The sequence below is a fragment of the Phyllostomus hastatus genome, unplaced genomic scaffold (genome assembly GCF_019186645.2).
Source record: "Phyllostomus hastatus isolate PE091 unplaced genomic scaffold, TTU_PhHast_1.1 phas_contig_90, whole genome shotgun sequence".
Lineage (NCBI taxonomy): Eukaryota > Metazoa > Chordata > Mammalia > Chiroptera > Phyllostomidae > Phyllostomus > Phyllostomus hastatus.
In genome coordinates, this window is record NW_025333984.1 from 4,595,516 (window position 1) to 4,620,109 (window position 24,594).

The 24,594-nt window shown below is 50.2% G+C and overlaps 2 protein-coding genes across 13 annotated transcripts in view; one reads left to right on the forward strand and one right to left on the reverse strand.

The window, feature by feature from the left end:
* Positions 1-15,419, forward strand: part of ELF4 (E74 like ETS transcription factor 4) — a 42,153-nt gene extending 26,734 nt beyond the window's left edge. For both annotated transcript variants that reach the window (XM_045852262.1, XM_045852261.1), the window contains exons 2-9: positions 641-918; positions 4,730-4,901; positions 5,329-5,421; positions 6,985-7,176; positions 8,033-8,116; positions 8,193-8,385; positions 8,955-9,323; positions 10,672-15,419. In XM_045852262.1, coding sequence (XP_045708218.1) covers positions 847-918; positions 4,730-4,901; positions 5,329-5,421; positions 6,985-7,176; positions 8,033-8,116; positions 8,193-8,385; positions 8,955-9,323; positions 10,672-11,476 — 1,980 coding nt within the window. In that variant the 5' untranslated portion in view covers positions 641-846 and the 3' untranslated portion in view covers positions 11,477-15,419. The remainder of the gene's footprint in view (positions 1-640; positions 919-4,729; positions 4,902-5,328; positions 5,422-6,984; positions 7,177-8,032; positions 8,117-8,192; positions 8,386-8,954; positions 9,324-10,671) is intronic.
* Positions 15,420-19,303: 3,884 nt separating this feature from the next.
* BCORL1 (BCL6 corepressor like 1) overlaps positions 19,304-24,594 on the reverse strand; it is a 63,013-nt gene continuing 57,722 nt past the window's right edge. For all 11 annotated transcript variants that reach the window (XM_045852226.1, XM_045852222.1, XM_045852219.1 and 8 more), the window contains one exon: positions 19,304-21,477. In XM_045852226.1, coding sequence (XP_045708182.1) covers positions 21,198-21,477 — 280 coding nt within the window. In that variant the 3' untranslated portion in view covers positions 19,304-21,197. The remainder of the gene's footprint in view (positions 21,478-24,594) is intronic.

The following is a 24,594-nucleotide window of genomic DNA, read 5'->3' on the forward strand; positions in this document are numbered from 1 at the left end:
GACTATATCTGAGAGTCCCATCCCCACAAGCAGGGTCAGGCTAACAACATAAGCCGCACAGCAAGACATTTCTTCCTCTGTAGCTCCGCCCTTCAGAGCTAAGTGGCTCCCACTCCCAAGGTAGACGGAGCCAAGCAGAGTCTAAGAGAGCACCCTCCACACCAACGTGTCCCCCACCCACACCCCTCACACAAGATTCTTCCCCAAGCCAAGGGAATTTTAGGGCTTTTTCATGCTATTACCCCATCCATGAGGCCCTGATTTTCCCTGTGGCCACACCCTGAAGACTAATGTTCTGGGTGGAGAGAGACCAAAGTCTCTCTATCCGTCACCTTCTCCAGAGGAGTGGGGGAGGGAAGGGGGGGAGGTCACGTATCTTCAGGGCCAGCTGGTGACTTAGACTGGCACTGAGGCTTGGCCCCTTCCCACTGGAGATGACTCAGTTAACATCCTCTCCCCCTCTCTTTACCTGGCTCCTTTCTTCTCCTTCCCTGTTCTCTCACTGCTCTCCTCTTTTAGCCATCCCTCTTCCGGCAATCTGCCCTGCCGTGGCAGGGTCCCTTTGGTTCACCAGCTGTCCTGGGAACAGAGCTCAAGGAAGGCAATTTACTCACTGTCCCCACCTCTCCCTTCTCTCTAGGTCATTCCTGCGGTTGGCCCAGCCCAGCATGCAGCCTTGAACCTGGCTTAGACCACCACCTACTCCAGCTCTCTACATCCACTGTTCTCCTGTGGCTTGGGGTGTAGGCTCTATCTCTGAGGTCCCTGAGCAGCATCTCTTCATCAAGAAAATCCCACAGCTCCAGAGGGCCCTGTGAATCCTGCTGTCAGCTCTGAGAATACGGCATGGCTATTACCCTCCAGCCCAGTGACCTGATCTTTGAGTTTGCAAGCAACGGGATGGATGATATACACCAGGTACAGCCCCACAGAACGGAGCCCAGTCAGCCAGCGCAGATGATCAGATAGACACAGACAGGCAGGCAGGCAGACAGCCAGTAAGCCAGCCGGCTGGCCGGCTAGCCGGCTAGCCAGTCAGCAAATATTGATCAAGCACCTACTAGGTTCAGGGCACTGGGCTTGCTTGCCAGTGAGACTGTGTGCCAACTAGTCACTCATGCAGCCAGTCAGTAATCATTGGGCACTCATTTAGTGAGCCAGTCGCCCACGTGCAATTGCAAGGCACGTGCAGTCACTAAGTCAGCCAGGCAGCTGCTAAATAGACCAGCTGAGCTGTTGGCCAGGCAGCAACGTGGGCTGAATACACAGTCGTGCGCGCTGACCTTCCTATGCATTTTCAGCCACTTCCTTTCACCCCCTAGTGTCACAGTGATAAAGTTGCTGGGACAAGCATGTAGCAAGAATGAGCACTGCCAATTGGAACCATAGGGTAGAGTCCAATCCCTGGTATCTTTAGACTCATGTCCCTAGCCTGGTTGATGAACCCCTCCAAAGCCACCTTGATCTGAAATGCAGGGTAAACTGGAAACGCAGTCTTCTAGTAGGAGGAAGTTGGAAAATAGGACAGACTTCTGGCCCTCAGGTCCCCACCACTCCATACCTTGCCCTGCACTGGGGCTAAGAGAGAACGTTTTTCATGCACTATCTTAGGATAGTGCCCTGTCACAGGCATCACCACCCTCCACTCCCCTCTTTCCACAAAATGAAGAAGAGGCAGCCAGGTACAGTAGAAAGAATGGAAGATTAAGAGTCAACAGTCCTGAGGTCTGATCCCAGTTTGGCCACAGTGTCACCTAGGCAAGTTTTGTCCCCTACCTCATCTGGCTGCCATCTCCCCATCTTCACCAAGAGGAGATCCAGCTAGATTATCTGTAAGGGTACCTCAGTCTAATTTTGATGCTCTGTATCCTAAATCTTTGTAAAGATGGAAAACTTTGTCCAATCCGTAGTGCACTACAAAAGGCTGCCCCCTAGTGGGCTTTGAGCACATGTGCTTTCTGTGCAGTCGGGTCTTACTTAAAGTTACTCAGTTTTATTGAACACCTCTGGGGTGCCTAACCTTATGGAAAGCATTATGGGAAGAGAAAGCAAGAAAAATCTAAACTTACCTGGGTTCTAAATGCTACTAGTCATTTTTTACTTGTTTCTAGTCTGCTCAGCAATTGTTTCTGTTCTTCATAGAGTCTGTTCATAGAAGCTCCCAACCCCATGCCTTCCAAACCCACACGTGCCCCTTCACCCTCAGCAGACAGCCTCTCCTCCAATCCACAGAGAAGCTCAAAGCCAAGGACGCCCTCAGTTTCCCTCCCTCCTCCCTTTTATTGATAACATCACCGTTCTTATTTTCTTCCCGCTGGCCTGGGAGAACGAAGTATCCCTGTTCCTTCCAAGGGTAACTCCTGTCCCTGTACCTAATCCCTTCTCTTATGCCTCCTTGAAGACCTCAAACCAGGAGTCACCTCTTCTCTTTCCCTTGTATCTTTCAGACCTCCCAGACAGCCATAAAAGAAAACCTTCCCTCTCTCCCGCCCACTTCCTTCAAACTACCACCTTCTTAGTGCCTTTCTTCTCTCCAGCCTAGGCTCCACCCTCTGTGTTTACTTTCTCACCTCCTTTCTCTCATTCTTTTTAGGAAACAGTTTTTATTGCAAAAAACTATCATGAATACAAAAGAGTGCACAAATCACACATATATGTATATAGATATCTATTTAAAGAATAAGGGTAAAACGAACACCCATGGTCCTGGCCAGTTGTGGGTTTGGTCCTCTGTCCAGGTGCATATGATCCCCAGTCCCAGTGCGTATGAGTGGCAACCAATCAATGCTTCTCTCTCCCTCTTCCTCTCTCTCTAAAAGCAATGAAGAAAATGTCCTTGGGTGAGGCTTAAGGAAAAAAGAAAGAAAGAACACCCATGAGCTCAGCACCCAGCTTAAGAAACAAAATGTTACCAGTCTCCTAGAGGGCCCCAAAACCTAAAACAATGGGAACCTACTCTGTGCCAGGCCCCGTTCGAATTGCTTTATACATATTGATCCAATTAAACAACCCTATGGAATCAATAATATGATCACCCCAATTTTACAAATAAAGAAACCAATGTATAAAAAGGTTAGGTAACTTGCCCAGGGTCACACTGCCAGTAAGTACTAGAGCTTGGCTGCAAACCCAGGCACTCTGGTTCTATATCAGCACAGTCCAGCAGAGCATTCTGAGATGCCGGAAGTATTCTATATTTGTCTTATCCAGTACGGGGCTACTAGTCTCATGTGGCTATGGAGCACTTGAACAATGGCTAGCACAAATGAAGAACTGATTTTTAGTTTTGAAACAAAATATATTTATATTTAAATAGTCACCTGTGGCTAGGGGCTACCATATTGGACAGACAGCTCTTAACTTGATGGCCTTAGTCACTACACCCAACAGCCTGCCTCAGTCCGTCCTGTCTGCAAGCCATTTTAATGTGCCTTGGGACTCCGGCACGCCCTTGAAACTGCTCTAGCCAGGGTGACGGCCCACTGGCCAAACCCAAAGGCATTTTATTAGTATTTACTCTTCTGGATCCTTCGGGCATATTAGGCAGAACTGGGCATTCCCATTCTTTTTCCATGAAGAAAGAACTAACAGTCCCACGAAAGAAAATTTGAAAAACACAGAAAACTAGAAAGAAAGGGGAAAAGTCACCCAACTTAAATAAAATCATTATGAACATTCTGGTATATTTCCTTCTAGAGAGGGTGGAGGGAGGGAGAAACAGAGGGAGAGAAACATTGATGTGGGAGTGTGCCCTGACAGGGGATCGAACCTGCAACCCAGGCAATTGCTCTGACCAGGAATCAAACTGGTGACCTTTTGGCTTATGGGATGACACCCAGCTAACTGATTGACACCGGCCAGGGTTATACATAAGTTAAAAACAAAAACAGTTGTGATCACACCCCTTTTTTCATGTAGCTTTGCTTGGTTTTAGAGCAACCATGGCCTCCAGGGGTCAGTTCTCATCCTGATCATTTTTTCCATTCCAAGGGATTTAGTGACCACCTTGTTGAGCTGTTGGACACATATTTTTGACTCCCTGAGAGGCATATTCATCTTAAGTATCTTTAGGGTACCTCAAACTCACCATATCCAGGCACTGTTCCTCTTACTTTTCTCCAAAAACTTGTTTCTCCTCCTCCTCTTGGGTTCCCCCTTAACATGAACAGTGTCCCCATGTACCCATTGAATCAAACTGGAAATTGGAGCACTCTTCCCCATCCAGGCAAGTGACTGGGTGCTTATGTTTCTATCTCTGTAATGCCTCTGTTCTTTCATCTTCATTGCCAAAGGCTGTGCCCTAAGATGTCTATAATTTGAGCCCCTAACCCTGGGTACCCATCCCTTACTGGAGCCTGAGTCCCTCACCTGACTATAGATCGAGCCCTTCACCTTTATTATTGGCTAGTCCTTTCCCACTGGCCTCAGGATGATCCTAGCCCTTTCCATAGACTGAGCACCGACCCCGGCCATGGATTGACCCGTAAGTACCACCAATTAAAACTGTCTTCACTCGGTTGAATGCAGGTGGTACAGAGATAACCCATCTCTATAAATTAAAAATTCAAAGAATCACCTAATGAGGCTGGACCCAGAGCAATGTCATATTATACAAAGGACAGCTTCTGAGGGTTCTAACAGTGAGAAATTGCAAGAAGGGCCAGATTCTGGTAGGGAGGGCTTTCTGGAAGATGCAGGTGGGTCTTTAATCAGATCCCTTTCTTCACAGCTGGAAGACCCCTCAGTATTCCCAGCTGTGATTGTGGAGCAGGTACCCTACCCTGAATTACTGCATCTGTATTCAGGCCTGGAGCTGGACGACGCTCACAATGGCATCATAACGGACAGGACCTTGTGCATGACAGAGGATCAGGTCCTGGAGGGTAGTTTTATGCTGGCAGGTCTGTGCCATTCCTGGGCAGGGAAGGTGTGGAGGAGAAAGGGGTCTATCTTCTGGGAACAGCAGCCCACACACAATGGCTTATAGTGACACATGCAGCAAAGGCAGGGTCCCCAACAGTTGGAACTTAGATGTGGTGGGTGGGACAAGCAAGAGGTAGTGTTGATGGGTAGTACCCATCTAAGTGGGTAGTATGGGAAGCCATCTAAATGGATTCATGATCTTTTGAGATGGAGGGGGACAATGAGGAGTGAAGATAACTTGGGTGGGTATATGGAGAAGGTGGGAGGTCCACTGGCCCCTTCCCAGCTGTCCTTTGGCTCCTGAGCACTATTTTCTGGGCTAGCCCTGGTCATGGCTGTACCCGCTACCTTGTGCCTACCCTAAGAGAACTTTTCTCCTCCCCTCTACCATGGAACTGGAACCAGATGAAAATGAAGCAACCTCACAAACCATGCCAACCACCGAAGTCTTGCTCAACGTTGAGTCTCCCAACAACATCCTGGATGAGAAGCAGATCTGTAAGTGTGGACCCCAGTGCCTTAACTCAAGGCACCGCAAAATACCAGTTACAGAGATCACGTCCATGCATTGCATTCTCAGGCACTTGCGCACACAGGCATCTCTGCCCACACTCACCGACATACACGTAAACATGCTTTTGAGCTGTGACTGGAATGGGAAGGGGCTAGAAGGCACCACAGACAAGGAAAAGGTGGCCAGGGTGACTTTTTATTCCAAATTAAAAGAATCGATTTTAGAGAGGTGGAGGAAGGGAGAAGAAGAGAGATACATCGACTTGTTGTCCCACTTACTGATGCATTCATCGCTTGGTTCTTGTAAGTGAGCTGACTGGGATTGAACTCAAAACCTTGGAGTATTGGGACAGTGCTCTAACCAACCGAGCTCCCTGGCCAGGCCCTCAATTTTTAAACTGGGGTAAAGTACACATAAAATTGACCACCTTAACAATTTTCAGTGAACAGCTCAGTGGTCTTGAGTTCATTTGTACTGTTGTGAAGCCATCACCACCGTTCTTCTCCAGAACGCTGTTCACCTTGCAGAACTGAAACTTTCCACCCGTTAAACAAGTTCCTATTTCCCCCTTCCTTCAGCTCCTGGCAACCCCATTCTACTTTGTGTTTATGGATTTGACTACTGCATGTAAGTGGAATAAGACAGTACTTGTCTTTTGGAGACCACTTTATTTCACTGAGCATAATGTCCTCAAGGTTTATCCATGTTATAGCATGTGTCAGAATCTACTTCCTGTTTAAGGTTGAATACTGTTGGCCAGGGTGACTTTTTAGGCCCCTCTCCCAGGGCCTAGAAAGTCCTTCTGGACTCCCAGCAGGACTATGCAGGGTGTGGCTTATTTTAAAATATACCAGACTTGGCACCTCCTCATTGCTTTCTTGTTCTTGGAGGCTGGCCCTCCCTTCCCAGAAGGCCCTCAAGGCAGGCTTCTTATCTAGAGCCCTCTCAGACATTTGTACTGGCTCCACAGGAATTCCTGGCCTTAACTGTCCCTCCCAAAGGGGTGCTGGGATACAGTACAGGGATGAAAGTCCTGAAGCTGCAAGTCCTAGTATTTCTAATCCAAACTCCATCACTAATATTTATTCAGGATTCAACAGATATTTACTGGTATCTCCAGGTGCCAAGTACCAACTTGCTGTGTCATGGGCACATTACCTGCCATCCCTGGGTCTTCGTTTCCTCATCAGGATAGCAGAGGAATTGGGCTAAAAAAAATTTCTAAGGTTCCTTCTAGTTGCAACAAAGTGAACGACTAAATCAAGGTGGCCCTTTACCTTGGGTGTCACCTGGAACTTCCCCATTACCAGCAGTGGGCTCCAAATGTGGCAGCAGTGATTGGGGCCAGCTTATGCCCGCAGCTCTGCAGCTGTTTCCTCTTCTTGTGGTGCGAGACACATGAGGCATTGTCAGGTGTATGCTGTGCTTGGGGCTGTGGGGGAACAGCACTTCTGCCCTCCCTGGGGCCCTGCCATTCTCTGGAGCACTGGGAGACCACACTCCTACCCTGCACTGGGCCGCAGCCAACTGAGGTCTTTCTTTTGTAGTCAGCACCTCCGAGATCCTTCCAGACCCAGACACTGCTCCAGCTACCAATCTACCCAACTACCTGTTTCCTGTCTCTGAGCCCAATGCCCTGAACAGGGCTGATGACACTGGTGACCAGGAGGGGCATTCTCTGGAGGACACGGTCCCCAGAGAGGAAAGTGCCAAGAAGGCTGGAAAATCAAAGAAGAGAAGTAAGAGACAGAGAGAAAGTGTGTGTGTGTGTGTGTGTGTGTGTGTGTGTGTGTGTGTGTTCAAGGGGGTGGGTAATAGTAGAGAGGCAGTCAGGGAGGCCATAGAGGTGAGTGGGTGGAGGCTCACAGACACGTTAAGAGGACAGCTCTCTGGTATGGCAAAGATGGAGGAAAAGGTCTCCTTTTGTAAAATCTGGACTCATCGGTTGGCCTGCCCAAAGCCTGACATTTCCCAGGTCACTGCTATCTGCCCAGCATAGATGGAAACTCTTCCAGAACCATTGACCCCAATGGGTTGAATCCTAGGCTGAGTATTCAGATGCCAGGCTTGGCCCCATGGCCAGTCTTTGGCCCCCTGGGGGCCTCTGCCCTGTGCTTTGTGTGCTTATCTTCCTTCTGGGAACCCATGGAGCCAAGGCTATATATGGGAGAGGACTTTGGGCTTCCCCAAGCCCCACTGTTACTAATTTACTCGGGTGATGTCTGATTGATACTGCCTTGTCAGCATGGCAGGCAGAACCCCACTGACCCACACAACAGTCACACCTCTAGGCTGCCTTTTCATTTCGAAAATGAGGTTAGGCAGATTTGGACCTACAGGTGACTCACGTGCAAGCACCACATTGCCCCACATAGTAGTGGTGTTTGGGGGTATCTCTGGGGCCTGAACATGCGGGCAGACCACTGGGCAGGTGCATGTACCTGAGGGCTGTGGCCAAGGAGAACGATCCTAGGGTCTTGCTTGTCTGCTTTGTTGCACCCAACTTGATAAGCTTCAGGCCCTCCCTCTTGGGAGCCTGGCCTGCAGCGCCTGCCATGGTCTCAGCCTCATCCTTCTCTCGCCTTTTCCTCACAGTCCGGAAGACAAAGGGCAACCGCAGTACCTCACCTGTCACTGACCCCAGTGTCCCCATACGGAAAAAATCTAAGGATGGCAAAGGTATGACTGGGAGTCAGGTGAGGCGGGAAGGGAGCCGGGGTACCTGCACTGCCCCTCACCACCTGCCCCTCTTCAGGCAACACCATCTATCTGTGGGAGTTCCTCCTGGCACTTCTGCAAGACAGGAACACCTGCCCCAAGTACATCAAGTGGACCCAGCGAGAGAAAGGCATCTTCAAGCTGGTGGACTCCAAAGCTGTGTCCAAGCTGTGGGGGAAGCAGAAAAACAAGCCTGACATGAACTATGAGACTATGGGAAGGGCGCTAAGGTAGGAGCTTCTGCGGGTCCCTGCCAAGCTCTTTGTTATGTGCAAGGAAGCCCTCCTGCTGTAGGGCCCCCTAATGCTCCCATTTCCTTGGCCCTGAGCCCACTCCCCAGGCTCTCTCTGGAAGGAAAAATTCCCTCCCTCTTGCAGCTCTGTCCTAGGTTTTTCTCTTTTGACACAAGAAGAGCATTTTATGGCCTTCATCCCCAAGAAGGTCTTTGTTCACAAGCTTCAAGCCAGAGACCTAGGGAGCTGGGTCAGAGTGACCCACAGATGGAGTCTAAAGCTGCAGGACTGCTGAAGCTCCCACCCTCCATACACCTTCTCTCATCCATTACTTACCCTCCACCCCAAAGCAAGGTGGGCGTTGGCATGTCAAACACCTTTTCATGGACCCTTTGAGTCCTCTGGGGGAGGATGTTTCATAAAAGCCTTGTAAGTCTAACAGTTGGTCTTAACCAGTGCCCTTGCCCTTGAGCTCCCCTCGGGTGCCTGGCCAGCCTGCACCTCATACTTGCTCTGCCCTGGAGGGCAGTATGTCCTTGACTAACTCCTCACCCCTTTCCCCACAGATATTACTACCAGAGGGGCATCCTTGCCAAAGTGGAAGGGCAGAGGCTGGTGTACCAGTTTAAAGAGATGCCCAAGGACCTAGTGGTGATCGACGATGAGGATGAGAAAAGTGAAGTGGCAGAGGCATCCCCTAAGGCCTCTGCCTCCTCCACCAGCACTGCCCGGCGAGCCAGCTCCAGGGTCTCATCCAGAGCCACTCCCCAGAGCAAGGGCAGCCCTCCCTGGGAAAAGCCAAAGGTTCAGCAGGTCGGTCTCCAGCCATCAGCAAGTCTGGAATTGGGAATGTCTCTAGATGAGGAGATCCCTACTACCTCCACTGTGCTTGTCTCTCCACCAGAGGGCCAGGCCAAACTCACCAAAGCTGCAAGGTAAGGGCACCTGGGTCATTATGAGTCTTCCCATTGTACTTAAGTTGGGGGATAGTTTTCAGCTCCTTGCAAAGTTCTGCTGTGTGTCCAATCTCATAAGACCGTCACGAATCCCTGGGAAGCCAGTAGCATACTTGTTGGTCAAGAGGGGAAAAGAAGCTTGCCCGTAGTCACACACCAAAGTCATGGCAATGCCAGCACTTGAGCTGGGAGACTTCCATTGTTAGCTGGGGCTGTTCCTTTTACCTTACAGGGCTCCCCAAGCAGCCACCAAGGCCCCCCACATCTGGGCCTCCTTCTCTAACCCTCCCCAACTCTAAAAAAGAGGCAACAGCCACGGGCCAGGTGCTGAGTAAGTTGGAGTGTTGTCCCTGTACGCCGAAAGGTTGCAGGTTCAATCCTCAGTCAGGGCACATACCTAGGTTGTGGGATCAATCCCCAGTGGGGCACATATGGGAGGCAACCAATATATGTTTTTCTCTTACATCGATGCTTCTTTCTCTCTCCATTCCTCTCTCTTTCAAATCAGTAGAAAAACATATCCTCAGGTGAGGATTAAAAAAAAAGAAAAGAAGCAACAGAATGTGTTACAGAGACACCCACCCTGCTTTCCTCAGGCCCACCGGGTCCACCCAGAAGGCTCTTGATACTTCTTTTTTGTTTTAATATTTTATTTGTTTATTTTTAGAGAGAGGGGAAGGGAGGGAAAAAGAGAGGGAGAGAAACATTAATGTGTGGTTGCCTCGCACGCCCCCTACTGGGGATAGGGGACCTGGCCTGCAACCCAAGCATGTGCCCTGACTGGGAATCCAACTGGTAACCATTTGGTTCATAGGCCGGCGCTCAATCCACTGAGCCGCACCAGCCAGGGCTCTTGATACTTCTTGTCCATGCTAAATACTTCCAATTTTCCCAGGAAAGGTTGTGTTTTGTCTGGGTTGTGTGTTCACTATACTGGCATGGGTCACCGAGATGCTCTCCTAAGGAGAGAAGGCAGTAGACTGGAACAGTGAGGAACACAAGCTATGGAGTCAGAAAGCCTAGATGTGAGCCTGTGCTACTAGCTGTGTGATCCAGGGCAAGTGACATAACTTCTCTATGCCTCAGTTTCCTCAAGCTGTACAATCAGATTATGAATCTTATTCAACTTCTGAGCTACTTGGAAGATTGAGGAAAATACTGCATGTCAATTATTTCAAGTGTCTCTGACCTATAACTCAATAAATGTCAGCCAAAACAAAAACCAAGAAACAAAACACCTTCCGCTCCTCTCCTCCTGTGCCCTCCTTTCTAGCCAGTTGGGAGATGCCTCTTGCCTTAACTGAATCTGTTTTCTGTTTCTTCTCAGTGCGTCTTCAGTGCCCAGCAACATCCATCTAGGAGTGGCCCCTGTGGGGTCAGCCTCTGCCTTGACCCTGCAGACGATCCCCCTGACCACAGTGCTAACCAATGGCCCTCCTGCTAGTACTACTGCTTCAACTCAGCTCGTTCTCCAGAGTGTCCCGCCGGCTTCGACCTTCAAGGACACCTTCACTTTGCAGGCCTCCTTCCCCGTGAACACCAGTTTCCAAGAGAGCCAGGTGGCAGCACCAGGAACTCCACTGATTCTCAGTGGCCTCCCCCAGCTTCTCACTGGGGCCAACCGTTCGACCAATCCAACCACACCCTCCATGACAGGTGCTGGAGCGGCGGGGCCCAGCTCTCAGCCCCCTGGGACTGTCATTGCTGCCTTCATCAGGACTTCCGGTTCCACAGCAGCCCCTGGGGTCAAGGATGGGCCACTGAGATCCTCCTCTTATGTGCAGGGTGTGGTGACTGGGGCCCCCGTGGAGGGGCTACTGGTTCCCGAAGAGACCCTGAGGGAGCTTCTGAGAGATCAAGCTCACCTTCAGCCACTTCCAACCCACGTGGTTTCCAGGGGCTCCCACAACCCGAGTCTTCTGGGAAACCAGACTTTGTCTCCTCCCAGCTGCCCCACTGTTGGGCTGACCCCGGTGGCTGAACTTGAGCTCTCCTCAGGCTCAGGGTCCCTGGTTATGGCTGAGCCTAGTGTGACCACATCTGGGAGCCTACTGACTAGGTCCTCAACCCCAGCCTCCTTCTCTCCATTCAACCCCACTTCCCTCATTAAGATGGAGCCCCATAACATATAGATAGAGGGGTCAGGGAAGTATGACCTACCAGGCAAAGCTGAGCATCATTTTCATGTGGATTGACTCTAGCAGAGTCTGACTTAAGTAGCTCACCAGCCCTTACATTTTAGTGGAATGTCAATACACCCAATTCCCCCAACGCCCATCCCTGCCTGATGTCACCATGGTCAAGCCTTGCCCAGTTTGAGCATCCCTGGCATCGGGCCATGGCCTTCAAGAGCACTAGGGGGTATGCTCTTGTCAGGGCAATGGGCTGATGTGGCGATGAAGGGATAAGCTCCTGAGAAGTTGGTGGCCAGGGCAGGTGCAGGGGCTTTGTGGGAAGAGCCATTTTTGCCTGGGTGTATTTCACTATATGTTCCCTCAGCAGGGAAGTTACTATTTCACATGTGAATATTTCGTTATGTATTTGTGTGTACTCATGGGTCTGTATCTCCCTTTCTTTGCAGACGACAAAGGGACACTGTGAGGTTTCTAAGAACATGTGTCTCTGTGGGTCAGCCACAGAGATGAGGATTTGTTTTAAGGAAAAGTGTTCTCTAGTTCCCTTTGTACAAACCAAGGTTCAGTTGTTCTGAGACTCTGGGGTACAGGTTGGATCCCCAGATCTGGAGAGATGTCACAGAGCTGGAGCAGGTCCTGGGTAGAAGTGCTTCAATTGTTGTGTGTGAGTGTTGAAGTAACTACAGTTCTAAGGGACAGGAGAAAGCCGAGTGCGATAAAAGCATGAAGAGAGGAGAGGGAACTGAGCCCTGGGGAGCAGCCCTCCAGCCTAGACTGAGATTTCTTTCTGGCGTTGGCTTCATTGCCTGCCAGTCACTTGACAGCATGTTTGGAACCTTGACTGCTGCAGAAGGCTGTGATTGAAGAGTTAGACAGGGGCTGAGTGTCCCTCTAGGGGTAGACCTAGCCACCAAGTCCCCAGGCAGGGCTGAGTTCATTGAATGTTTGCACTGAGGGCTTGGGGCTGTGAGACCAATGTTTGCGTCTGGCCCACACCCTGAATCCTGAGTTCTCTGTTGATTAATGTTGCTCCTCATAGTTTCCTGCAGTCAGGAATTGCTGGGGATGGTTGATTAGCAATGCAGATCGGATCTGCCTCCATTACTGCTCATGCGTGCCTGCCGCTCAGCCAGCCTTTTACTTACCTCATAAGTTTGCCAACCCACTCGCCCCTTCCATGGCTACAGCAGACATTCACGTAGACTGTTACCCCTCTTGAACTTTCGCACCTGACCCTGATTCCTTCTTCACCAAGGAGACAGGAGCCAGCAGATGTGAGCTCCCACGGCACTTCTGTCTCCACATGGCTTCTTGCTTCCCTCTTCCCTCTTTCTAAGGAAGGGCCAACTGATTCTCTCTTAAAGTCAACTCCTCCACCTAGGGCCTGGATCTCCTCCCCTCTCCCTTCTTTGAAATAAGCTTGCTCCTCTCCTGCCAAGTGTGGGGGGCAAAGCTAAGAGCTAAAACATGTCAGCCTTGGAAACAGTTACGGTATCTGGTGAATTTGGTTAATGTGAATCAGTGCCTCAGGACCTTTGCTATGTCCGTGGTGAAAAACCATCCACTTGATCTACCTCCCCAGGTTGCTTTTCCCTTCTTTCAGTCACTGCCAAGCCTGTTATCATCCTCTCCCACTCTCTTGTTTTTCCCTCGGCGGGGGGACCATATACAGTTGTGCAGGTGTATTTATTACATGTCTCCAGCACTTGGCATTAAAGTGTCTTTTTCTAATAAATCAGTTTATTAAGACAGTTATCCTGATGGTAGAAAGTAAAGCATCTTGAGAAAGTTACCTTTGATTTTTCTTTCTTTTTTTTTTTTCCTTTGGTATAAAGATGCTGCATGGGTCAGGGGTGGCCCTGTCCCCCTCACCCCAACTCCACATAACTCATCACCTGAAGGTCACTGACATCTTCGTGGTAACATCAAATGGCTTCAAAGTTCTTGGCCCCTATGAACCCTCACAGCATGTGACACTACTTCCTGACACTTCCTGCACTAGCTGGGCTTAACTGCACCTTCTGTCACCTGCTCTCTGTGTCGTGCTGGCTCCGGATCTACCACGTTCAGTGCGGGTATAACCCAAGGGTCTCATCCATTCTCTTGGGTCTGGCTCAGCTCTTTGGGGATGAGTCTGAAATCTAGGGCTCCAGCCCCCCAGTTTTCTCCTCAGCTTCAGGGTCACATGTCCAGGGGTCTGCTGGACATTTCCACCTAGATGCCTGCCAGGCCCTCAACGATGGCCCCTCTCCCAAAAGTTGATGTTGAAAGTTTACACACACACACACACACACACACACACACACACCCTTTCCAAGGGAAAAAAAAAAGCTGTCATGACTTGTCTATTTTTATTAACAGTGCCGCTATTTTCCTGACCTTCTAAGCTTGACATTTCAGAACCATCTGATGGCTGCCTTCACTTGACCCATCTCCTGAAGCCCAGTGCCATTTGCCATGTCTCTCAAGTCTAGCTTCCCTTCCAAATTCCCAGAGCCTCAAACTATGCAGAGCTTATCCTGCTCCCAGACACATCCAGAGCCCCCCCTGTGACCTGTCTTATTCCCTCTGCCAGGGCACCAGTTCTGGTCTGGTAAAAAGCCTTCAGAGGCTCCTCATTGCTTAGGTAGAGATGATACTCAATATAACCTCCAGGCAGCTGGGCACTAACCATTTATTTGCTGAATCATGAGGCAGTCTGGGAGTCCTCCAGGAGGGGTGAGGGGGCCACTTTGAGGTTCAGGGCAGTAGTTTCAAAATTATGTTGGGTTTAGCCTCAGCCCTGTCTTCAGACAAGTTCCCAAGTCCTTGACCTTTCAGCAAGGTCCTTTGCCATCGGGTCCCATTGGACTTCCCCAGTCATCTCTCACATTGCTTCCCCACCCCCAATGTATTGCTCCAGCCAAACCAATGCACTCACTGGCCTTCGAACAAACCTCTGTTTAAGTCTCCCACTTCTGTGTTCTTGCTTTACCTGGTTCTGCTCAACTAGAATGTTCCTCCCACCCCACTAGTACCAACTGCATACTATCTATCCTTCAAGACTCCGTTGGTGGAAGCTGCCTTTCCCAGAGTTCTTTATTTGAAACTTGGAGCTACTGCCACTCTTTTGGCAAATCAGCACAAACAGCCTGTGACATCTCTGTTATAATCAAAAATTATTACTTAAATCTTCAATGACCTGGACTTACTTAGTCTCCCCCAGTTAGTGTGTTACTTTCCAAGGGGCAGGGGATTGTGTCACCCACAGAGCAGGGCACACTACGTATGAAGCATCTAGTGAACATCAGCAAACGGTTACTGATTGAGCTGGTGAGTGATGGGGACCAAACTTTGAGGTAGGTGATGCCGACCTTCCCTTTGCACAGGCACTCACCCCAGGTGCTCCACTGCCCAGGGTCTGAACTCCCTGGCTCAGTGCCCTCATGTCTCTCCCCTCACCCCCACCACGCCCAGCCCCTACGCCCAAGAGTTGTTATTACTTTGAACGTACTCTACCCCTAAAGAAACTTCCCTGTCCAGTTTCTTTCCTAACTCAAAGTGTTAAATTAGCTGATACGATAAACTAACCAGTGCTGATATACTTATGGGAGAAAGCTAGAGGAGAACCTCAGGAGACAAGTTTCTTTTAACCAGGATTGTGTGGCAACAACATCCCTGCCTTTGTGATGGCTTAATGGAGTCAAGAGACTTGCTCCTCAGCCTCAGCAGCTGATGTCTTTCTTACTGCCTCTTCTGGGCTCCCACAGCACTTGGTGTATACCTCTTACTGTAGCACTTACCACATGGTAGGTCCTTAGTTACATGTTTATATGTTTCCCTTCCAATAGACTGTGAGCTCCTCAAGGACAGGGACTGTGTGTTAGTCACTGATGTATCCCCAGCGCCTAGCACAGTGCCTGCCACACAGTAGGTGCTCAATAAATGTTTGCTGAAAGAGTGAACGAGTCCTGTACCTAATCGTGGGGATCTCAGCCTTATGCTGTGGCCGGCAAGAGGGCAGGGAGAAGGACAACTGATACTTGGGGGGCTACCACAGCCTTTTTGACCTCATAGAACACTGAAGGCAGCTGCTTCTTATGCCAGTGCCTATGGTCACCAGGTGTTGCAGGCGACTCCTAAACTCCTGCTCTTTTCTGCTGCCCCTCCTGCCTCATGACTATTTCTTCATTCCTGAGTGGGACTGGGTGATAGGAGGGTCAGGCCCGGTGGGAGGGGCAGGACAAGAAGGTATTCTCACGAGCATAGGTCTTTCTGATCCCATCATGTATTTTTAAACATGCCATTGCCTGCGTCTCCAAAGCTGCGGGATCTGAGGCTAGTGAGCTCGTTCTCCTCCGTTCTGGCAGCTCCCAGGGCTGGGCAGCCCAGGCGGTTGCAGTTTCCCAGAGCGTCAACCCTGGTACGCAGGACACAAGAGCCGACTTCCAGCAGGGGGCGCTGTCCGGCCAACAACCGTGGGCGGGTGGGCCAGGGAGCCTTGGAAAGGAGAGGCAGCAGGGGTGGGGCCTGAAGCTCCTGGCAGAGGTAGCGAGAGCCTGCATTTTCTAGTCCCCACGTCCTGACCCTGTGCCCCAAGCGACCTGGGTGATTTTGGCCCCCCACCAAGGCCTTCCATTGCTCTGAAGCTTGAAACTTTCCCCCGCTCCTGCCCCCTCCACTTTCCAGGGCAAATGCAGCAGTCGATTGAATGCCCCTTCCCCATTGGTTGGTTGTGCCTTGGCCCCGCCCCTCACCACCTCCCGCCCCACCCCCACCCCAGCCTCCGACCCACAGGTGAGCGAGCGGTGGGCTAGGCAGCTCAGTTGTCACACTCTCCCCTACGGAGGCGCAAGTATTCCCTGAGCTGAGCCGTAGGGCTAAGGCAGGCGCCTGGCCTGCCCCCCCTCCCCTTGGCAGCCTGTCTTTAACTACACTTTCAGGCAGCTGCGCTTTTTACCTTGAAATCGAAGAGCGAGCAGGGCACACTGGCTAAATTCGCTACATCCACTTGCCAGCCAGGAGCGCCCCACCACCACCCCGCCCAGCCCCTCCACTGCAGGCAGCGAAAGCCCGGGACTCCCGGGGGGTGGGGGGTGCCGGTGCGAGGCTGGGGATGCATCTGCGCCCAGCAGCCAGACACTGCAGGCTTGCCAGCACCTCTCTGGGGAAAATCCGTGGTCTAGGGGAACACGTGGAGCCCTGGCTGGCTCTGCCGCGGGGTCTAGGAGACCGAAGCACTGCCCCGGCCCTCCGCTCCTGGCAGTTAAGCTGGTGGACCTTGTCCTCACACACACACACAAACACACGTGTTATCGAGAAAGGGCACAATAAAAGCACCTAACAAGCTTCCCCCGTTATAGGTTAGAATATAGAAGGCGCAGGAGTTTACTGCCCAATCCACCTCTACTCACCCACACATAGGGATGGGGAAATAGCGGATGGTCCTTATTCTCGGAATGCACACACTTAAACAGGGCCTCCATTTCAACCCTTCACCCCAAGGTTCTGCTAAGAACATCATAGCTTCAGCTAAACAGCCATGTTTACTCAGTATGATTCTCTTCCGCGGTCCGTAAATTAAGCCCCATTTGGCAGATGGAGCAACTAAGGCTTGGAAACATTAGGTTCTCGCCTAAGGTCAAGCAACCTAGGTGGTAAGAGGTGGAACTGGCCTTTTCACCTAGGCCACACTGAAAGGATTAGGTGGTAATTTTATAGAGGCCTGGGTCCTTAACCGTCTTCACTAGAGATGCAAATTTCTTTTCACAGTCTGTACCTCCCGCTTTGATCTTCCCACCTAGCCTGAAGGGCAGTGAGAGGACTCCAGAGAAAGTGTGAGGAAAGGAACCCAAAAGCAAGAAAAGAAACTGCTGTTTGGTTCCACTTTTAACTCTGCCTCCTTTCTCTAGCGGATTAAAGGGGTTTGTGCACCCATACACCCAAACCCAAATGCCAGTCCCTTTGGGTCATTCTGACGTTGCCCACATCATCTCCTTCCTGCCTTAAAAGGACGTCTCTGTCGAACCCCCACCACTCTCCTGTCATCCTTTTTTGGAATATCAAAAAAGGGTGTCAGTGTCAGTGCAGCAATTACCTTTTCCTCTGTCTGCCTGTCCCACCTTCAACACATTTTTACCAATTTATTACAACAAAAACAAAGTAGTCCCTACACAGTTCAAGTTTCCCATGGTTCCCTATCAGCAAAGGTAGAAGCCCAAGCTGTGCTCCTCGGATTGGCCAGGAGGGCTCCTGCATCCTCCCTCCCCATCTGTCCCTTCCAGCTGCACTGACACTGAAGTGGGTTGTGCTTTCCCTGCACATACTACCTTCTTTGTTCCCAAGCCTTTGCTCAGATTGTCTTCTCAGTTCAACGATTTCCACCCCCAACCCTAATTCCTACTTTTCTACCAAAGTGTATGGGCATCACCTTTCCCAGAAAGTCTTTCCAACCACCCCAATACCCTTGCCCATCTTTTCGAGCTCCCAGACCATCCTAGGCCTAGCCGAGTCCTCGCACTGACCACATAGCTTTCATGACCTATTGATATATCTGAGTCCTTTCATTTTTCCTCACCTGAGGACACCCTCTTCCATTGCTTTTAGAGAGAGAGCAAGGGGGAAAGGGAGAGAGAAACATTGCTTCGAGAGAGAGAAGCATCAACTGGTTGCCTCCCATACACACCTACATGAGGGATCAGCCCTGCAACCTACGTATGTGCCCTGACCTAGAATGGGGTGATGGGCCTACCAACTGAACCACACTGGCCAGGGTCATATCTGAGTTCGTAACTGCAAGTGTCAAACAGAGGACTGGCCTAGAATCAGTACTGTTATAAGGTTGTTTGGGAACCTGAGAAAGCAACTATTCTAGAGGAGCTCAGGATCAGAAAGTGGGGAAGCAAAGGGCACTAAAGACAGTTCATGCTGGGGCTCAAAGGGGATGATACTTCCCCATCTGGTCAGAAAGACTGGTTGAGGCTGCTCCTGGGGCTTGAGCAGAGAGCAGTTCAAGGTTCTTTCCTGGGGATGGCTGGACCCCAGCTGACCAGACATATAGATCTTCTGCCGTACACACTGCCAGGGTTCTCCAGAGACCTGAACCACAGTGAGAAGCTTAAAATGGCCTCATCCCAGACCTGTCAAACATTCCCTTCCTCTCAAACAGTCATAGGTGCAGTCTAGAGCCAGTGGTCAGAAGGAATTGTACCTCCTACCACTCTTTTTCAGAAGGAGGAAGGAAAGTTCTAAAATCCAGGGCATGCGGGCAAGTTATCTTGACCTCCATACTAGCTGATTCTTAGGAAACCAGAACCTCAGCAGATCTGCACTATGTGGGTGGGCAGCCAGGACACTGGCACAGCAGTGAGGGTTCTGATAAGAGCCTGCAGTCAGATGCCGATGTGGGTGGTCGAGGGCTGGAAAGACAGCCGGCAGGCAGGTAATTTCTTTGAGTTAGAGAGGGCCATTCCTCACAGCCACCTAAGAGTTCCTCCTCCCGCCAATGTGCGTGCACACGCACAAGTACACACACATGCGCACACACGCACACACACATGCCCTAAACCGATGCAGGTAAGTAATTCGCCCCACCAGCCCACTCTCCAGGACTTCTTTCTCCTTTTCCTCTTCTTTCCCTCTTCTTTCCAGGTCTTGCCCAGTGACCCCAATGTCCATTAGCCACTGTACCTTGTCCTCCGTCATTGCACCCTAAGGACCCCCAAACCGCAAAGCAGGGTCAGGTGTTCCTTCTGACTTCATCAAGATGCCCATCTTCTTTTAATGTGGAAATGCCAATATGGGAGAGGAGTAAAGAGAGACAGGAGACAGAAGCCCTGACACAGGTTTTTCGATATGCAAGAGTTTTTGACTCCACAGCCAGTTGCTTAAAATGAAACAGAAAGGGCAGCCAGAATACACACCCAAATGCACAAAAGTAAAGGCAAACATAAAATAAACCACAAAATACCATGAACCCCAACAAAACCAAAGAATTAAAACCCAAAACCCCTGAACTTTATATATATATATATTTTTGTTTTGTTTTAAAAGGGAGAACAACTGTTCAAAACCAATTGGGCAGTATGGTGGGGGTGGGGAGCAGTCCTACAGAAGGGGGCTGAGAACCTCCCCCTGGGAACAAAGAACAAACACAATACAAAGAAAATAACCACCAATGCTCCTGAATGGGTCAGGAGTCTCCAGAGAACAGATTGTCCCCATCCTCAAACTGGCTTTTTTTTTTGTCTTTTTTTTCCCGTTTTCTTCTTTTGTTGTTGTTGTTTTAGCACCTGTACAATAAAACTGTACCATCTCCAACCAGAGCCGGCCACGCTGGGCCCCCCTGCCTTTGGATGGCACATACTCTCTACAAGGATTGTTCGGAAAAATAGCAATTGGTAGAAAAATAAGAACAAGAGTGGGAAAGACAATTCCACACAAGGGGGTGGGGACAGGGGTGCAGCCCAAGCTCCTCCCTCTCTCTCCCTGAAGTCAGACCCGGGTCCTGCCCGAGACCAGTCTGCTGCCCTCACCTAGAAAACAACTGAGGCCTGGCTTTCTTCACATCTACCAGTCAACCCCAGAGCCCTCTGCAGATTCCAAAGAAGAATAGGGGGCAGAGGGAAAAGGAGGGAAATGAGAGAGAAGAGAGACACAAGGGATCCTGCAAGTCTGGTGATGGTGAGTGAAAGGGGGCAAGGGCTGGGAGCTGAGAGGCTCAGTGTCCAGAGAGGATTAGGGCAGACCGGGGTGGGGTGGCTAGGGATGCAGGCAGGAGAGCTGCTGGAACACACCCATACCGTGCACTCTGGGGGGAGCAGTGAAGAAAGCGTGAGGAGGGCTGATCTTATCCTTCAGGCCCATTCTCAACTCTCCTCCATTAGAGTCACTCATTAACCCCTCACTCCCACAATCCTGTCCCTTCATCAGTAAACACTAATCTCAAGATAGCAGGGCTGCTGCAAAGGGTAGGGGGTGGTGAAACAGAAAAAAACTGGGGGTAGGGGAGCACCAAAGCCTCAGGATTTACCCCCAACCCCCAGCCCTGGGCCAGCACCAGCTACCTTCTTTAGTTATGAGTGTGGATGGCCCCCACCTCTCTCCACCCCCTCCCCAGTGTGGTCGGGGGGAACCCTGGGAGTAACTTTGTCAGAGGGAGGGAGGGAGCAGCTCCAGAGCTTATCAAGAAAAAAAAAAAAAACAAAGAAAGGAGGTGAAGAAAGTCCCTCAATACAAGTTGTCTCAAATTATCACAGTGATACAGACTTATCAGAAACCAATGAAATACAAATTAAATACTAATAAAATAAATACTATGGAAGACAGAAGAACGCAGGGGAATGGAAGGGGCGCTCAGAGATTTAGGCTTTTCTCCTTTCTCCTCCAGACAGGCCACGGCCACCCAGGGCCCAGATTTGGTCTTGGTCATATACAAGGAGGCCAGTCCAAGGGACCCTGGTGCCATCTCCCACCACCCCTGGGACCTCTTGTCCTCAGACGTGGCATTTAACTTTCCACCCCCCATTACCAACCACACAACAATAACGATGACAGGGAGATGAGAACTAATTGTAACCCCTCCCCCCAAAATCCAGTCACTAATGCTGGCATTGATAAGGCGGCTTCTTGTTGGTCCGTATTATTGCCTCATTCTGGTGCTCGGTGGGGAAAAACATGGGAGGTGGGGAAGGGTAAACTTGGGAGGAGAAAGAAGAAAAAGGAGGAGCTGTTTTCCCCGTCAACTGTTCCAAGGGTGGAACTCCACCTCGGACCCCAGGAGCCGAATGATCTCTGGCTCATACCGCACCAGCTCCACAGTCTCAGAGGAGCCTGGGGGACATTCGTCCATGCCTCCAGGCCTCTCAGAAGGGGTCAGCAGCTGACTGGAGGCCACCTGCCTGTAGAACTCAGCCTTGGGCAAGGTGACAATTTCAAAGTGCGGGAACCGAGCCTGAAAGATCCTTGAGGAAAGCTTCAGCCTCTTCAGGACGTCAGTAAAGAGAAACCAGTTGCAGGGCCTGGAAAAGGCAAGAATAGGAGTTAGGGAAGGGGGCTGAGGGGAAGCGGTGTGCGTGCCAGGAGCATTCTGGATGGCCCAGGAAGGCTGTCAGTCTGGCTACCCACCACGATACCAGAGGCTCCTTGGATATAACTGAGGCAGAATTTTTCTCCTGCCCACTCGACTGGATGGCCCAACTTTCAACCAAATGGCGAGCACTCAACCCATGACTGACCTCTTCCACAAAGTGGGAGCAGAAGAAAAAGAGGCCTTTCAGAACCTAAAACTCTTAGCACGCTTCCCTGGGCCTTTACCGGCAACCATGACCTGGAACATACCATATGCTGGGACCAGTTCTCCTCCCCGCCAACACTTGCCAGCTCGAGCTGGTTTCCCTTTCCTGTTCTCACTCCTGCTTCCCCTGCCTCCTTGTTCTCCAAGATCTTCCCCAGCAGAGGGGGGCCATGGAGAAAGGCTGAAACTGCGGGTAATCCAAAAGGCATTTCTCTTTGGCTCTGGAATGCATTAGACAAGTTTTTTCTCCAGCGGCAGCACGGCAGCAGCACCGTCGTTTCTGCAAGGCCGGAGCTCACATTACAGACAGCCTGCCTTTGCTGAGCATACCCGGCTGGGTGGCAGCCTGGGGACAGCTGGGAGGGGTGCTGGAGAGGCCAGTCATAGGCCAACTGCTTGTGTTGACTAAACCAAGAAGAAATGCTGCATCCCCATGTCAGCGGTCCCTGTTTCCAGAGCTTTCCCTTCCTGCCATTCCACTGTCCCACGTCCAACCTTCCCCACTTTTGGCCTGGACTATATCACATCAGCCTCATAACCAGTTTCCCGCAGCCAAGAATCATTCTTCTGCCCCTGACCCTCACTGCATCCTCTGTTACTATTAGTTTTTTTAAAAAGAAAATCTGACCTGCTCACTCATTCCTTAAACAGCTTTCAATGGATCCCCAGTACCTTCAGCAAAACAAAAACAAAACAAAAAAACCTCCAAATTCTTTCACATATTATGCAAAACCTCTCAAACGTCATGACCCCGTTCAACCTCTTCAGCCAAATATCCACCCAACAATACACACTGGATCCCCCACCCCACTAGGTGCCAGCCATTTGGAGACAGACGAGCCCTGCTTTCTGAACTTTCTAAACTGATGTCTCAGTGCCTTTGCTTGTGCCACGCCCTCCCTCCTTCTCTCCTCTCTGGACCAGCTCACACGTTGTATCACCTGTGGAGCCTCTCCCCAATGTAACTGGTTGCTTGTCTCTGGCACTTGGTTCACACCCCTAGTATACTACTTATAATGAAGTCCACTTCAGAAAACATGCAGAAGAAACGTAAATGGTGGTTCTCTCTGTGGCATAGGAATGGGGGCTTGGGGTGGAGTGGACTGTTATTTTTCACTTGATACTCTTCTGAACTGTTTGAGTTGTTTGCAGTAATAAATCTGCTTAAGTCATTTGGTTTCATGTTACAGTTAATTGTATATCTGTCTATCCCCTCCACTAGGCTGCAGACCCTTTGAAGGTCAGAGCTGTGTTCTGGTCCTCAGCATGTGACCTGCTGTGACTGCGTAAGATATGTTTATAGAATTGAAGGCTTTTTTTAAAGATTTTATTTATTTATTTTTAGAGAGGGAAGAGAGGGAGAAAGAGAGAGAGAGAAACATCAATGTGCGGTTGCTGAGGGCTGTGGCCTGCAACCCAGGCATGTGCCCTGACTGGGAATCGAACCTGTGACATTTTGTTTCGCAGCCCACGCTCAATCTACTGAGCTATGCCAGCCAGGGCTATAGAATTGAAGGTTCTATATAGCACCTAAACCCGCAATTCTTATCCCTAAAGTGCAACATTTCATCCAAATAAGTGCAAACTCTGTCATCTTACACAATCAGGGACGGCAGTGTCCTGGGTTAAGGGAAAGAGACCACAGATATCATACACTTGGACCATCAAAGAATGGAAACCCTCCACAACACTGACACTAGTGATCAGCATTCAGTTTTGCTTTGATGCTGCAGAAGGCACTTCTGAACCCCATAGGGCCTCAGAGAAATCATTGTTCTACACCCCCTACTTCTTGAAAAACATCAAATTTTCATATTGTGCTGTGGTTGTTGGGAAGGGCAAATTCGGCATAGGTGTTAGTAGAGTTAACACTAGGAAAAACAGCATGTCCCACACCAAACTCTTGACCAAAAACCTGTCTGCCAGCCTGCTTGCGGAGTGGCGAGCAGCCCTGGTTGCCTGTGTTCTGTCCACACCTAAAGCACACTACCCTGGTCCTTTTACTGCCTGGGGCCCAAGATCCTGTTTCAGAGAAGGAGGTGCTGAATACTTTGGAGGAATTAATTAACTGTGCAATACTATATCCCAGAGGCCCGGCCCCGCCCTCAGGGATCAGCTTATGCCCAGAAGAATAAGGACCAAAAGCCCCTGAAACTTGATCCCTACTACTGTCACCATATAGGCTATTTTTATTCTTATCAGGCTATAGCGGGAAGGGATGCAAAGAAACTGCGGTTGAATGGTTAGAGTCCTCAATGAAGGGCCCAGCTTCAAGGGTTCCTAACCCATCGTCCACCCCTCTCTCTATCATGTGCACTTCATGGGTTTTCCCTCTTTTAAATAAAAGGATCTGCTATGTTAAGAACCGATATCAAAGGAAAACTCTCCTTAAAGGTGTTTCAAAGGCATTTGAAACATGTGAAGAAGATACCAAGAAGACGAAACCACTTGGTGAAGGCTAAGAAAACAGGGAGAACTCATTCTGCATCGCCCTAACTGGCACTGCCGCTCTGCCATACAGCAAACCCGACGAGATCCGTGGCCCTGCAGGCCTTCCGACTCCCTTCTGAATCACCAGATAAAGATTAAATTGGGTTCAGTCTAATGTTAAGTGTCAGGCAAATGCTAATCTCCAAAAATGGGTGATCCCTGTCATAATATACATGGTAATCGGAGATGACAGCGTCGATGCCATCCTCTCACCAGCATTAAGACAGGGAGAAGCCAGCCTGTGGATTACTTAAGGACCCCAGTGGCCCCATAGCTATGGCAACCATATGTCCTGGCTTTTCCAAGAATCTCAATTTCAAATATTCTGTCTGGCTGTCCCCAGAAACCACAA